This window comes from Phoenix dactylifera, chromosome 8 (assembly GCF_051530095.1).
Source record: "Phoenix dactylifera cultivar Ajwa chromosome 8, Ajwa_hap1_PhDact_Kaust_v1.1, whole genome shotgun sequence".
Classification (NCBI taxonomy): Eukaryota; Viridiplantae; Streptophyta; class Magnoliopsida; order Arecales; family Arecaceae; genus Phoenix; species Phoenix dactylifera.
The window spans coordinates 4972800-4988406 of NC_143197.1; the positions used below are offsets into that span (position 1 = coordinate 4972800).

Below are 15607 nucleotides of genomic sequence, written 5' to 3' on the forward strand. Positions count from 1 at the left end.
CGGTGGGCAGCGTGGAGATCAGCCTACCTTCATCAAGTCAAATATTTAAAAACCTTTTCATGCAGCAGTGAAATATTTGAAAACCACTTGGTGTGGATGATAACAATAACTATAGCGCAAAATTCCCAACCTGACGAGAAAAGGGCTTGGCACATAAAAGAAGCATTGCGATCCGTAAAGTATTCTTGATAAATTCTTTCTTTTTTTTTTATCATGAGTGAGGAGGAAGTGGCTCCTCTTTCTATTGTATCTTTTCGTCTTTCATTTTGTATTTGCTGTCACAAAAAAAATGTAGTTTTTTCTTGCTTCTAGTTTAATGGAAATATGATAGATTTTATTCGCAAATAAAGTATGATGCAATTTATATTGTTCCTTTTTTGTAGATGTGATCTACTTTTGTTTGGATATTTTTTGAAGTAACGTGCATGCAAGGGAGTTTCTATATCAAAATTAAGGCAAGAGAAACAAGGGTTTTTATTAAATCTCATTTTCTTTTTGGAATATGTATCAATCTAAACCAAGAACTTCATATGTAAGAAAGAAAACATACACAATGCGTGTATCAAGCAACCACAAATTCCTGTGCTCCAAAACATTGTGGCTTGTTGTTATCTATTAAACAGCTGTACCAAAGTGTGTTGATACCAAACGTTCCAATCAACTACCGTTGTTATAAATGCATGTAATATATCTTGCAAGTAGGATACTCTATTCGCCATTCTCATACTTTATGCATGTATCAAATGTAGCCAAAACTTAAAAATACATAGATCCACATCCAATTAATGTGGTTAATTGTAAGCAGCCTCTGAAATTAAATTTGAAATACATTGAATTTTCATGAGATACTTTTACATCCAAAGCTGTTCATGGCATTCGACCTTCTAAAAATCCAGGCCTCTTGATAAATTTGACTATTACTGTATCTTCTATACATTCTTGTGGCATTCAGCAAGACAAAGCAACTTCACTGTAGTTTGGGCAAAGTTGTTTATTTAATCTAACCATTTCTTCTGTAAGATTTTCAACTGGCTGGAATATGAATCTGCTGAAGTTATCAGCGTGTAACTCATGCTACTTCATTATTGATATATTTACCACTTCTACCTTCATATATTGATATACAACATAAAAATTCCTATATTGTCATAATGCTGCTCATCAAAAGTCATTACTATAAGAGGATTTGTTGCATGTACCATTTCATTTGACAAAGTTATCTTGATGTCGATAATTTCACATGTTACATTAATAAACCCATTACAAAGGAAAATAATGGATGTACGTTGCAATCCACGTAGCAACAAACTTCATGGTCCTGAAATTAAAAGACCAAAAGGCCTTAAGTAAACTAATTTTTAAGAGATCACATTAAAAAAAAAAATTAGATTGATTTTTCGGTCAAGTGTTTATCTTTGTTTTGATATTCTCTAATATAAAAGCGAGATGAGTAGCCATTTAGAGCAAGATATTTTAAAGTTTGCAACATCATGGTCAATTAGAACTAAAAGTCAGCTAGGTGGGTAAATGATAAATGATTTAATCATTTAGCAATAATTAACAGAAAAAAAGGAATGGATATTTCCACAAATGCTACTGCATAATCCAATATTTTCTTTGTTGCAACCTAATAGAGCAACTTTTAAACAAAGCTTTAAAAACATGCATTAACAAGCTCTCTGTAATTAGAAAAAGAAAAGAAAATGAGAATCACTATCTGTACAAACAACATTAAAATACATAGATTGTTGATAATTAGCATTTTCTCCTCATCCACCATTTTGTTGTCTTAACAAGTACCTTTGTTGATTAATAGATAGTTCTCTAGTTAAACGGACAACACCTAGGACATAAGTAATACCTATGTCTTAAGTTTAAAAAGCGAATGTTATGAAAAATACAAATCTTGATTATAATTAAATTAGTTCATAATTATTATTAAAAAGAAAAATGAGGTCTAAAATGTGCTGAAGCCATGTTGGAATGAGACCACTTAGTGGAAACTTTAGCAAAGATCATCGAATCCCATATACAACAACCTACACAATAAGGGCAAAAGAAGAAGCTTAAGCTTTTCTTAAGAAAGGAGTATCTCAATACTCGAGACACCTGCCATTATCGGGTCTGGAGAAAGTTAGATGTATGCAACTTTACCCTGTAGAAAGATTGTTTTTATACTTTAGACCCATTACTTCTAAATCATAATAGACTAATATTACTGTTGCGCCAAGACTCACTCTTTTAAGCTTAAAATTTTCTAAGCTAAGTTATTATTGTAGGCATTTAGCCTATCTAGATTTTCAAGAGCAAAGCTACCTGTCCAAATTTTCAAAGATTTATTAGGATTAGATAATACTTTAGAGCACCTGTTAAATGCACAAATTTTTTTTTTTTTGCTTATTGATGCAACTTAATGTCCTTTTGCGTCGTGTCAGCTCTCAAGAGTTATATCAGTTGTCTATAACCACGTCGCAAGAGTACATTCGTCTACACGAAACACGCACCATTTGTATTACTTTTTAAGAGTTCAAAGATATCGTCTTGTCGTATTAATGCTAGCTTGGCAACCTGAACTCTGACTATCCCTATGTATCATGCCAATTGTTATAAGTTACACCAATCATCTAACAACATGTTGTAGGAGAACTTTTCATATCTATGGAATGGGCACCATTAACATTACTCTCTAAGGAACAACATCATCTTGTATCTAGGGTTTAGTTCAAGCTTCTATATAACCTTGTAATGAAATTTTCCATTATTTTTGTATTCTCTACAATTGGGTGAACTTTCCTCTATCATTACCACCCGTCCATGTAGACCATAGTGTGGAAGTAGTAAATGCTAGTTATTTTATTTTTATTTCTATTTCTCTTTGCCAGATAATTTTAGGCCTAAAGCTCGGCCTTTCATATATATATTAAAAAAAAATGATAACCCTAGGTCTAAAGCTGCAGCACAAGATTTCCAAACCCGGCGTCACTAAGGAAACGTAACGCCAATGTCGTCAACTGTTGGGCGTTCTTTAATAACCATCTTCCCTCAAAAAACAAAATATATAAGGATTTCATATTCCCTTGGGCAGCGCAGTTTTGTAGGTTTTTGTTCCCTTCTCCAATTTCCATTTCCGAAGGCAGGACACCCCCCCCTCTCTCTCAACCCCTGCTTTTCCTGCTTTTGTCCTTCTCCGTCTCAAGAAGACAGCGCAGCGCATGGTGTTGGATATATGAAGGTTTGGTTTGGAGTGGTATCCCACCTCTCAATCATCCTATAAAAAATCCACACTTTGTTTCGCCTCCCTCTCTCTTCTTTGGTTCCTTCTCTTGTTGGTTTTCCCTTCCTCTTCTCTTTTATCGTCTCATCAAAAGAACCATTACCATCTTGATTTACCCACCCACTTCTCTTCTTGAGATCATGATGTACCACAACAAGGAGTCACTATATGGTGGGGGTTTGGCTGAAGGAGGGGATGAGGAAAACAAGATGACTAGAGGAGAAGAGAAGAAGATGGCTAATGAATCCTTGCCAAATATCAATGAGGTAATCCCAATGCACATACATCCTTTCTTTCTTTAGTTTTTGTTTCTTTTTCTGTTTCCTGAACAAGTTATACATTTCCATTCATAGTTCTGTGATTTATTTGTTAGAGAATCATGAGGAAAGAGAGAGGCTGGATGGTGGACGACATCCCTCTCTCTCTCTCTTTCCAAACTCTTCTTTCTTTTCTTTTTTTCCAAAAAGAATAATGGTGTACAAGTTAGAGGTAAAATGATGGAAGATGGAAGTGTATAGAGGTGCCAAACTGCAATGGAGGCCTCGAGCACAGTTGGTACTTGTCTTATACGGACCTGCCATCCTTTGCTGAGCTGGGCTTGAGAGCAAGGGCAAGGTTTGACACACCCTCCCCTGTTACACCCACACGCACACACGCACACGTTGCATGTGGGGCTCACTCGCAGCGTTGCGTGTGGGGCTCATGCACGGTGGAGCCCTTCTGTCAACAAAAGTTTTTCTGTTGGTTACATAAGAAGTTTTGTACCAACTGTTTGCATGAGAGTAATTGCGAAGAGCCAAGCCAAAGGCTGATCTCACCCGGCAAGCATGATTCATTTGAGATTAATTTGTTTGCATTTTGAGTGACCTGCAGGTAAGTCCTCAGACTGTTTAGGTTTTGGATCGAACTCTCTCTCCTCCTCCTCCTCCTCCTTCTTCCAAAGCTTTGGAAGCTAAACTTCCTTTGAAACCTCCATTTTTGCTCTGTTCATCATTTGGCTGTCAGCTGCTGATGTTTTCAGGCTGTTTTTCAAACCACCCCTGTTTTCTACGCCCTTTCCATTCTCTAACCTGCTGAAACTCCAACAGCACTTCCTGTGCTGTTCCACCTTCTGTACATTGTAATCTGTACATATATTGTTTCTCTCACTTAAAAAAATTTGGGTGGCATTGGCCTCCGTTAGTCAATGGTGTGGCTGGGGGGCATTCATTGAACTCGTCCTCAGAGGGTTTTTTTGAGGGGGGCCCATCTTTCCTTCGGAAATTCTGTTATTAAACTACATTTATTGCATATTTAATGTATGAGTTGGTTAATGTTATTCAACCATTTTTGTTTAGAAGTTTGAATGTTTGGTCATGCAGTCCTGCCATGGAATTTCCTATGCTAAAGATGTAGTTTTTCGTGCACCTCAAACTCAAGAGTCAAGACTACCTTGTTACTTGTCCACTGATGCCATACTGAATTTTTAGCTAGTCTATTTACTCTTGGTGAACATAGAAAATCCTTAAAAGACTAGGATAATCTCCATTTGATGAATGATGCCATGCCCACATACAAAAAGTTCTTAAGGGCTTTTATTTACTTGTGCACCGGCATACAGACACTGATCAGAAGCATAATCTCCATCTAATGAATGAAGTCACGTCTTGCCACGCCAGCATGTAAATTAAAAGTGATGGAGTTATACGTAGGCATGATATTATTTTAGGATGAGATGTCCTTCTGCCGTGGATCCCACTTCCTCATGGCACTTTTCTTTAATGGTCACCATGTTTGTGTTTCTGAGTCCGGCTCCTGGCTCCTCTCATGGGGTCATGGAGTCATGTTTAGCTACCCCCGGATGGGTTGGCAGGAGTCGCTGGGTACGTTGCTCGAGTTAATTGTTAAAAAGGACTACGAGACAGGAAATAAAGAGGTTGTGAACGCTAGTCGCAAAAGCTCGTAGTCCCTGAGGGTTGTTTGGACGCTAGCCATCTTGCCAGCTCCAGGGCGCACAAAAAGCGCTCGGCAATGGTTTATCTTTATACGGTTAGCGAACGGGAAATAAATGTTTCCTTAGGATATGGACAGTCTTGTATCGAGCTTTGGGAGCTGTGCCAGAGTTTTCAAAAGACCCCATGCAGCGGCCATGCATTTTACTGCACGTCGCAAAATTAACGCGTGCGGTGCTCGCTAGCGGTTGAGTGGTAGGTCCCGGGGAGAACCTGCAGCCATTGCCGGGCTAAAAGTAGAGCTAGGTTCAAGCCACTGTTACCCCATATTGAGTGCAGCTAGCTGGCCTTGTCTGTGCCAATTGGTCCCCTGTTCACAAAGCTGATGGAAGGACGGGTGGGAAACATGGAGAGATAATACCCCCAAACTGCCACTTGAGTTGCATGTAAGCTCCTAACTCCATTGCCCAATTCGCATAAAATAAAATGATGAAAGCCAGCTCAAAATTGGACTCCAGATGGGATTTTTTTTTTTTTTTGGCGAGCATCGGTAAAATACATGGAGCGTGGTTGAATGATAAGTTGCAATTAAAGACATCATTAGATGGGATGTAAACCAAATGTACTAGTCCTTTAATAAACTCTCTATCTCCCTCGCAATCTGCTGCTCCTTTCTGCGTTCATTTAATTTCTGCTTACTAAACAACTGCGCTTTGTTGGTGATTTGATGCAGGCAGTGGAGGAACTCAACTCACTGTACCAAATCGTATGGCCCATAGTGATGACAAGCTTCCTCCTCTATTCCAGGTCAGTCATCGCAATGCTCTTTCTGGGCCACCTTGGTGATGTCGAGCTCGCCGGAGGATCGCTCGCCATTGCCTTTGCCAACATCACCGGCTACTCCGTCGTCAAGGGACTGGCCATGGGCATGGACCCCATTTGCGCCCAGGCCTTTGGAGCCAAGCGGTGGGCCGTCCTCAGCCAGACTTTCCAAAAGACCATCCTCCTCCTATTCCTCTCGACTATACCTATCTCTGTCCTCTGGGTCAACATGGAGCCCATTCTTCTGCACCTGGGCCAGGACCCAGCAATCTTACCCTCAGCAAAGGATTACCTTCTATTCTCCCTCCCTGACCTCCTAGCCCAATCCTTCCTCCATCCGCTAAGAATTTTCTTACGAGCCCAAAGCCTCACCACCCCTCTTACCTTCTGTGCTGCCTTGGCCCTCATCCTCCACATCCCCATCAACTGGCTCCTGATTTCATACTTTAATCTGGGAGTAAAAGGAGTGGCTCTAGCCTCAGCTCTGAACACAGTGAACATCAATATGGGCCTAGTGGCCTACCTGATGCTATCCGAGAAAGCTCTTAAACCATGGCATGGAGCCTCGCTTGCATGCTTCCAAGGATGGGCACCCCTTGTCAAGCTCGCCGCCCCGAGCATGGCATCTGTGTGCCTTGAATGGTGGTGGTATGAGGTGATGCTGATTCTCTGTGGCCTTCTATCTCAACCCCAGCCCAGTGTGGCGGCCATGGGCATTTTGATACAAACCACAGGCCTCATTTACGTCATCCCCTCATCTCTCGGCATGGGCCTGTCAACTCGGGTGGGCCATGAGCTGGGCGCAGGCCAGCCGGCTCGGGCCCGACGTGCGGCGGGAGTGGGCCTCGCGGTGGCGGCGGTCTTTGGGCTCGCGGCATTGGTGTTCACGGTGGCCGTCAGAGGCGTGTGGGGGAGGATGTTCACCGGCGAGACGAGAATCCTAGCACTGACCGCGGCGGTGCTGCCAATCGTCGGGTTCTGCGAGCTCGGGAACTGCCCACAGACGGCGGGCTGCGGGGTTCTGAGAGGGACTGCCCGGCCCACGTTGGGGGCGAACATTAATTTTAGCTCGTTTTATCTTGTTGGGCTTCCAGTAGCCGCCGTGGCGGGGTTCAGGCTCGGGCTGGGGTTTATTGGGCTGTGGGTTGGCCTCGTGGCGGCCCAGGCCTCCTGTGTGAGCCTGATGCTGTGTGCGGTGGCGCGGACGGATTGGGAGGCGCAGGTGGAGAGGGCGGAGGAGCTGACGAGGGGTGGGGATGAGAATGACTTGGAGGCCAGCCTTCTTGTCTGACGAGTATACTACCAATGGAAGTGGTGTTGGAAAATAAGCAGCATGGATTGACTGTGCAAATCTTCCAGGGCTGATGTTTCAATAGAATGGGAGCATATTGTTGTACATGGACTCCTCAAATAAAAGATCCGAATTTCGTACCAATTTATATATATATATATATATATAGATATACATATGTATGTACATGTATATAGATATACATATGTATGTACATGTATCTAGATATACATATGTATGTACATGTATCTAGATATACATATGAATGTACATGTATATGTATGTAGATATACATATGTACGTATGTATACGTATACGTGTACGCAGACGTACATGTACGCGTGTGTATATATATACGTGTACGTATATACGTGTGTATACGTGTGTATATATATATATATATATATATATATATATATATATATATATATATATCAGAATTTGCAGTTTTATAAACTTTTTTTTTGTTGATGAACTGAGAGGAACTTTTAGACATAAATAGTTTTATTTGATTTGTTGGGAAACATAATAATCGTAAGTTAATTGGAAAAAGAATTACTTGTACAAGCGGACAATAAACAGGACTACCGCTACAAATAAGAGATTTGCATTTCTATAAATTAGGGAAAGTGAACATTTAGGATTTATGAGGCTAGGATACAAGGAATACTGGCTAAATGTGCCAGACAAAGGTCTGGAATTAAAATCAAAATGTGGGAAGAATTCCTCAAGATCCAGAATCAGGATTCTTTGCTGTTAACTTTCAAGAGCACAGGAAGAGAATGCACAGATTCTTTCAGTTCTCAGGTATACTGGATTTGTCAAAATGATTTGATTGGAAATAAGAGGCATGAAGAAGAGCTTTTGCTTTTATTGTAAAAAGTGAAAAGTCTGGATTTAAAATCACAATTTTGGGGCAGTACCCATGACAAGAATTAAATTCTTTACTGTTAACTTATAAAAGCAGGGGAAAATACATAGGAAAACGCGTTTGATCCTTTCAGTTCTCAAGTACTGGTTTTGTAAAAATGATTTGAATGTACAAGCAGGTGGGTCACATCTTCTAACCCATATAATATAATGGCATCCCGTAAGTTTAGATCCATGTATGATGTTGTAGAACAGGGCATATTTCACGCACGCAAATCTTTGTCTGAGCTCCACACTGGGGCTTTTGTAGCGGCAGCATCTGTTGCTACAGCAGGTCCATTTTCAACAGTGAGTAAAGGATCAGACTCACTTTCTTTTACCTGAAATAGGAGAAAAAATAAATTAGTATCGAGTAAATATGATGAGGTATCATGTTTCAGATTAAGAAGAGATCCAGAGAAATAGCAAAATCTAGTTAAAGACAAAGTCTTTAAAGCATTAAGGATATCCAATCATTGAGTATGCCATAATGTCCTGATCGTCTGACTTCACTTGAATTAACACTCCTCATACAATTAAAGCATTAAGGATATTTGCAGAAAAAAAGTGTCATGCATCTATTCAATTTATTTATACCCCCCCCCCCCCCCCCCCCCCCCCCCCTCTTCAATCTTTCCAAATCTCAGTTTTAGCATCAGCCACTATGATGGACTAATTATATGCCAGAGGCAGTAGCTAAACACAATCATAGAAGCAACCTTTGGAACGGAAATGGGCGATGAATTTCATAAATTGGGCAAATACCATGGAATCATCATGAAGTGGTTGGATTTGAACTGGCAACAAAATGCTGCTATTAATAAAGCTATATACCGTTCAGACATGGCACAGCAACTGTTCTCTAGCCCTGATAATAGAGATGAACTAGCATCTGAAAAATGACTGATTTGTTTTCAGATATCACAATATTACTGCTGGTCCATCATGTTTCTCTATATTAGTTTTGAATGATATAACATCCTTATTACTATACTGCCATGTTTTTATCTCCTCAAAATTATTACTTCAGCATATGCCGATACTCAAAGATTCTCATTTTCCACGCATAAATAAATCTTACCAGTACATGTATACTCATAACAATCTTTAAGCAGCATAATAAAATGTGCCTGACTTTACAATAATGTATCTAAATATTACCTAGCTCCTTGATAAGCATTAAAGATAAAATAATGTGAGCATGAAGGATAAATTATGACCAAGGAAATGAAGCCAAATTCTACTAAAATGTCCATGATGATCAAAGCACATATCCAAGCAGTCAAAAATCTGGAAAGTGATGCAACATGGAGGATATATTAAAAGTCAGTAGTACCTCTGATATCTGAGCAGCAGATGCTTCACTAGCTTTTTGCTGGCTCTCAATTGTAAAGAAATAAGAATACAAGATCATCCCAACTAATGCAACTAGAATTCCAAATATGTTTCTCCAGCTAAATGGATCATGAAGTAAAACATAACCAAAAACCAGGACAAGGCAAGTTTTCAGATGGCCCAAGACTTGATAGGTGACAGGTGATGTCTTTCCAATTACTAGAAATGTACTGAAGTTCACAGAGACTGATATTAGGCATGACAGCACAATGAAAATCTGCAACAAAAAAAGAACTATAAAAATAGAAAACAATATTATACGACAAAGAGATACTTTGCCACATTCTGTGATAAATACTTACCAGAACTTGAGGTGTATACTTGAAAGCAAAAACATTTTGGTTTGTCAAAAGACCATCAAGAAATGGACCAACGACAAACAGAGTCAATGCTTGATAAGGACAAGATTGGTACAAAAGTTGTGTGGAAGACACCTTAAACTTCTTCTGAATAGTGTTGGTCATCTGAGAAGAACTGGTTAAGGCCTATGACAAGTACCAACACCATGATTCAACAGCGAAAACTACAATATTAAGTTTTCATGTTAAGATGACCCAATAAGAAATCTAGTCAATGTTATTACTGAAGGATACAATTTGAGCGATGCAAGTTGTAACAACTGCAAGCAGAGATAGTACAGATCCCAGAACATTGAGCTGCAGATCTGTGACAGTCGCAATTCCAACACCCAAAAGAAGGATAGCAAGTGAGAGCTGGATTTTCCTACTGCAATAACAAGGATAATATATTAATCAAATAAATCACAAACATTTCATAAAGATCAAGATTCATACATGAATCGGACAACATAAGTTCTTGCTCCAAAGGTCCTATCAAGTACACATTTTGAGGTTGGTTATAGTTAGACAAACAGAATGGGAAAAACTTATGTGATTCATTGCAAAAGAAATCTCTGAATGATCTATCACAAGTTTTTACACAAACTTAATATATGTTTGGTGCATTTAAATGCGAGTTTATTTCAACTGATCATTAACTAACACTTAACAAGTTACTATTTTATCATTCCCATAACAACAAAAGTAAAAGTTCACTTTAGGGCTCAAAGACTGCATATGCTCTTTAGGGCTTTCCCTATATGTATAACCAATACTAATCAGCATGAAGGTTTTATGTTGCTTAAAGATTTGAATGTGGATGTAATCCATTAGCTTGAAATAATAAGACAGAGTTCAATTAATTCATTAAGTTCATTGAACAGTATTTACTGTATATTACTGTGTAACTTTGGTGTCAATAGATGTTGAAACAGACCTGAACTTCTTCATGAGAAAAAGAGTTTCCAGTAAAACAGTGCAAGGAATGATTGCCAACTTTGTCATCTGGAGTGAAAAAGACAAGTTAGAAGCCAACCAATGAATCAAATTATAAGAAAAAAAATTCAAGTTTCAATAGTATTATAACGAAGACATAACAGGGGTTACAGCCAGAAGCAGCACATATAATTTATACAGCATAAGATGGGGAAAAAGCAAGGTAGCTAAGCATAAACCAAGGGACCAGTATGAAATTTCTGTATTTTAATAAACGTTGAGGACTGGCAATATTAAAGCACCATTTCCCTTGGCCAGCAGTAAATGCACATGAACAGTTAAAGAATATAACAATATATATAAGTTACAGGGAATTGTAAATTATCGTGCTTCCATAATGGCATCTTCCCAATAAGGAACAGAAATATTGTGCCCAATAACATTGGCAATTTTTAAATACCAAGAACAGTAGATGAAGCAATATGTAGTATGGTTAATATTGTGTTCGTATCAGAATAAATAGAATAAAATGATGACGGCATCAAGTAATAATATTGCATCAAGATATTGCTGTTGATATATTGTCTTATGCAACAGGCTAAGACGCATGATGTATTCATTCAAAGTAATATTACTTAAAATACATTATTCAGTCAAGAAAAAAGAAGACAACATGTACCTGATAAAAACCGACAGAATTGAAACCCAAGCTTAAGTTTAATAGCCCAATAGAGATTCCATTAAGTACTCCAAAGCCCATTACCAGCCTTGCATCAAAAGGTTTGTGCTCAAATAGTTTCATCAATAATGCCACATGAAGGGAACAGAATGTGACCAGGAGATGCCAACTTGTCAGAGTGGTGGCTGCAAATAGGCAGGGGTAAGCAAATCATAATTTTCAACCATACCAGCTATATCTAGTGATAAAAAATGCAAGCTTTGCCATCTGTAAAACATTCAATTTGTAATTATACATAAAGCAGTCAAATTTATGCCTCCAAACTTCTTAAAGGCAAAGAGTAACAACAAAAGAATAACCACACAAAGCAGAAATCCAATTTGGTCAAACTATACATTGCAGACTTCCTGTGGTGTTTCTTTTTCTTTTCTTTTTGCTTTTTTTCTTCTTTGAGTGCTACCACAAGGTAACAAAGCAGGGGAGATGAGTTTGGTTTTGAATATCAAATCATAATTTCAATGATCAGGTTAAAGCTTGAGAAATGAAATACTACATTCAAGGAAAGGAAATGTTTACTTGCATTACCCTTCAGGAGTGAACATGTTTAAATCATTAATGCATGCAAATAGACACTGAGATCCTCACAGACTAGGTTATGTAATTCAGCATTCCAATCAAGTGCTGCCCATTCAACAACGCTTGCATTTCCTTCTCATACTAATTTCTCATGACCTACCCTAGTACTCAACATAAAAATAACTATTAGAATACTGCAATGCTTTAAAATTCTAAATCTCATTGGCTTGGGGTTTATGTTCAAGTTCATCTGCCACAATCAATTTTGCTTTGGTCTACCAGACTGGGGCTGACTACAGTTTTTACTGCTCCTCAACATTCCTGAATTACTAAAGAATGTTACATATTCCTATGTATTAAGCAACAAAAAAACTTGTCTTCCAATATACATGTTACTGAGTTTCATAGAAAATTAATAGCCTTTTAGGGCCTCATTGCCTTCAGCACTATAATCCTCTGTGAGAATATTGTCGATTTTTTTTTGCAAATGTATGCCTTTATATTGATATCGATATTCGATATTCTATATTGATATATCTATATCTATATTTGTATGTTGATATATCTGGATCTGTATCGATATATCTATATCTGTATTGATATGTCTATATCTATATCCATAGCCATATTGATATCGATATCGATATCCATATCCATATCTATAATTCTATGAGTAGAATATTATGTTCTAACTTCATGCCTGTTTTCATTACATGGAAAACAAAGTTTGAATTTATGTCTTACTACTTGTGCAAGTGCTTGAAAGTAACATGCATATAAGTTCAAAGGCACCGATCTGTGCATATATTTTTTAATAAGATATTAAAAATGTAAGTACTATGTAGCAGTATCTTTACTGTCATCTTATCTTTCCTTCCAAAACAGACCTATAGTATATGGCTTGGCTAATCTTATTCCTCTATGGATTAAAGAACCAAGATCTGTAAAATTCTCAATTGTCAAGGGCTAATACGTGGTGTCATATGGAACAAACAACAATGTTAAGAATAACCTTGGATTTCATGATTCACATCCTGTTCAAAGCCCTTTTTCAGTCCAATGAATAATCCAGCTTCTTCCCCACATGGCCACATCTCCTTATGCATTTGCATACGAGATCTCTTGCACTTCCCATTTGTCATTCCCACATTTCCCTCTTTATGCCATAATTTTAGTTAGTTAACAAGTAGGAAGAGTGCAACAGAAGTGTCCCACACATCCACATAGAAAGCATGCCATGTACAGACATCCTTCCTTCTCATTTGATATTATACATTGTTGTCTTCAGTTATCAAATGATTATTAACAAACCTTTGAAGCCTTTCAATCTTCAGCAAGCTTGGGACGTTTCATCTGTTATTCAGATGTAAAACCAGCTATCTCGTCAATAGGGAAACTTACATCATCCTGAATTTATGCAGCTGATACTTTTCAACTCCATAATTACATCTTCCTCCCATAATCGGTCACCGACCAATGGCCAGAAGATTCCAACTTTTCATATGTTCAGATCCATCAAATTCCTTCAATTCTAAACCAAACAAAGACCCTCACTAGATGTCAAGAGTTGGAAAGTTGGAAAAGCATTCTTCTAGTGAATCCCAAAAAAAAAAACTTTTAAACTAAAATTGATTTTTTTAGGGAGACAACTAGAACCACAATGCAGCAAACGACCAAAAAAGCCACCAATAAGTCTCTACAGATGTCCGCATGCTATCTGACAAAATTTGCAAGAAACAATTAAAACCCAATCAATTCCGCTGAATCACCAAAAACTATACTAAACATGCAGTCACTGTAAAATCTGACATTCTTTACAAACAAAAGCCAAGGTCGAACCCAACTGAAAGTCCTTCAGTTTCTTTTACTAACAGCAAAAATTACAAAACCAAAGTGCAAATCGTTAGATCTCTCACCAAATGTGAAGCCAAGGGAGCTGATGAGCGCTTTGTTACAGATCACAATCGACACCGACGAGACCACCGACAGGCTCAGCGCGCCAACGGTCCCCAACTGGAACCGCGCATCCTCGCCCATCTCCACTCCAACGAATCCCCTCTCAGCTCCAAGATCTGGCCCTCCCCACCATCAGATCAAACTCCCCAAAATAAAATCTAATCCGAAAACAACAACAAAATTGATGACAATTAACAGCAAAATTCACCTCATTCAGCTCAGCCGCCACGCCTCGAAGAGTAATTCAGCTAAAATTAACTGAATAAAAAACTTTCGAAACTTCAGATCTGATCAGAGATAGAAACGAAGGGAGAGGACGCGGCGAAATTTCCCCCTTTTCTCCCTCGGATGGGAGAATTGACTTCTATTTATATGGAAGTCTCTCTCTCTCTCTCTCTCTCTCTCTCTCTCTCTCTCTCTCTCTGTGCGTCGAAGAAACCTCAGGCGAATAGCAGCTCGAACGATCAGTGGAACGAAGTGATCACGTTGGTCCCTTTTTGGTCTTTTTCTTTATTGGTGACTATGTCTGTTTTAAAAATAATATACGCTTCCTTTTCATCGCCGGCGACGGCAGGGTTCGACGAGGTGAGAAAAAAAAAGGGAATTTAAAAATAACCAACGGAAATTAGGTAAAGGCGTGGCGGATTTTTTAAGTAATATATGATGCTGTCGAGTAGATAAAAGAAACCCATTTAGTTACCACTGCCAGTCTTGAGAGGATGAGACGTGGGCCCCGGCCTGATTGGGAGATCATTCTGTGGTGTGGTGTTCATGGGTGCTAATGGAAGATTAAGGTCCCAAAATAACGGGGAGGGAATGAGCGAGTGCCAGCTTTAGGTGCACCCACCGCGGGCATCAAACGGTTGGTAGGAGGTTGACAAAAAGGCGGGTGTTTGATTAGTGGTATCATTCCTGCTAAATGCTGAGCTGGCGGCACTCTTATGGTTTAATTCACGCGCTGTAATTGCCGATTGGAAATCGTTGATGGACCACGATCCAAGTAAAGCTGCAAATGAATCGGTTAACCTGTAACCTAACCCGATCCACTTAGATCTGGCTCGATCCGGTTTGGAAGACCCATAGAGACTGGTTGGATCTTAAAATTGAATTGTTTTATTTTTCGGATTGAAGGCTTCACCTAATCCAACCTATTTGAAATTTGGATAATTTAGAGTTTTCAATCCTACGACCCGATCTGATCCGAATCTGTAAAATTATTTAGACTCGTGGGGTACAAAAACAAGTTCTGAAGCTATAGATGGGTTGACTAGAACCAAATCTGCCCCGAACCTGAACTGGATCAAACCCAGACTCGAACTCAATCCGAATTTTTTGGGTTGGGTCTGGATTATATATAGACCCAACCTGATCCGAATAACCCGTTAAGTCAAAAATTGTAGCGGTTGATCCGATCCGACCCGATCCGATCTTCTATTAAATCGGATCTGGGTCCAAAATTAGAACCCAAACAAAAAAATCGGATTGGGCCGGGGGTCACTC

General features: G+C 38.9%; 2 protein-coding genes across 2 annotated transcripts; one reads left to right on the forward strand and one right to left on the reverse strand.

Annotated features, from left to right (window-relative positions):
• The first annotated feature begins 3283 nt into the window (after positions 1-3283).
• Positions 3284-7452, forward strand: LOC103702221 (MATE efflux family protein). The gene is made up of 2 exons (XM_039124354.3): positions 3284-3540; positions 5939-7452. The coding sequence occupies exons 1-2, from the start codon at positions 3415-3417 to the stop codon at positions 7316-7318; spliced, it is 1506 nt and encodes a 501-aa protein (XP_038980282.3). The 5' UTR covers positions 3284-3414; the 3' UTR covers positions 7319-7452.
• Positions 7453-8169: 717 nt separating this feature from the next.
• Positions 8170-14778, reverse strand: LOC103702123 (UDP-xylose transporter 3-like). Its single transcript, XM_008784421.6, has 8 exons — positions 14316-14778; positions 14068-14223; positions 11576-11760; positions 10898-10965; positions 10216-10348; positions 9925-10086; positions 9564-9839; positions 8170-8568 (listed from the first exon to the last, which is right to left on the reverse strand). The coding sequence occupies exons 2-8, from the start codon at positions 14186-14188 to the stop codon at positions 8452-8454; spliced, it is 1062 nt and encodes a 353-aa protein (XP_008782643.1). The 5' UTR covers positions 14189-14223; positions 14316-14778; the 3' UTR covers positions 8170-8451.
• Between the last annotated feature and the right edge of the window lie 829 nt (positions 14779-15607).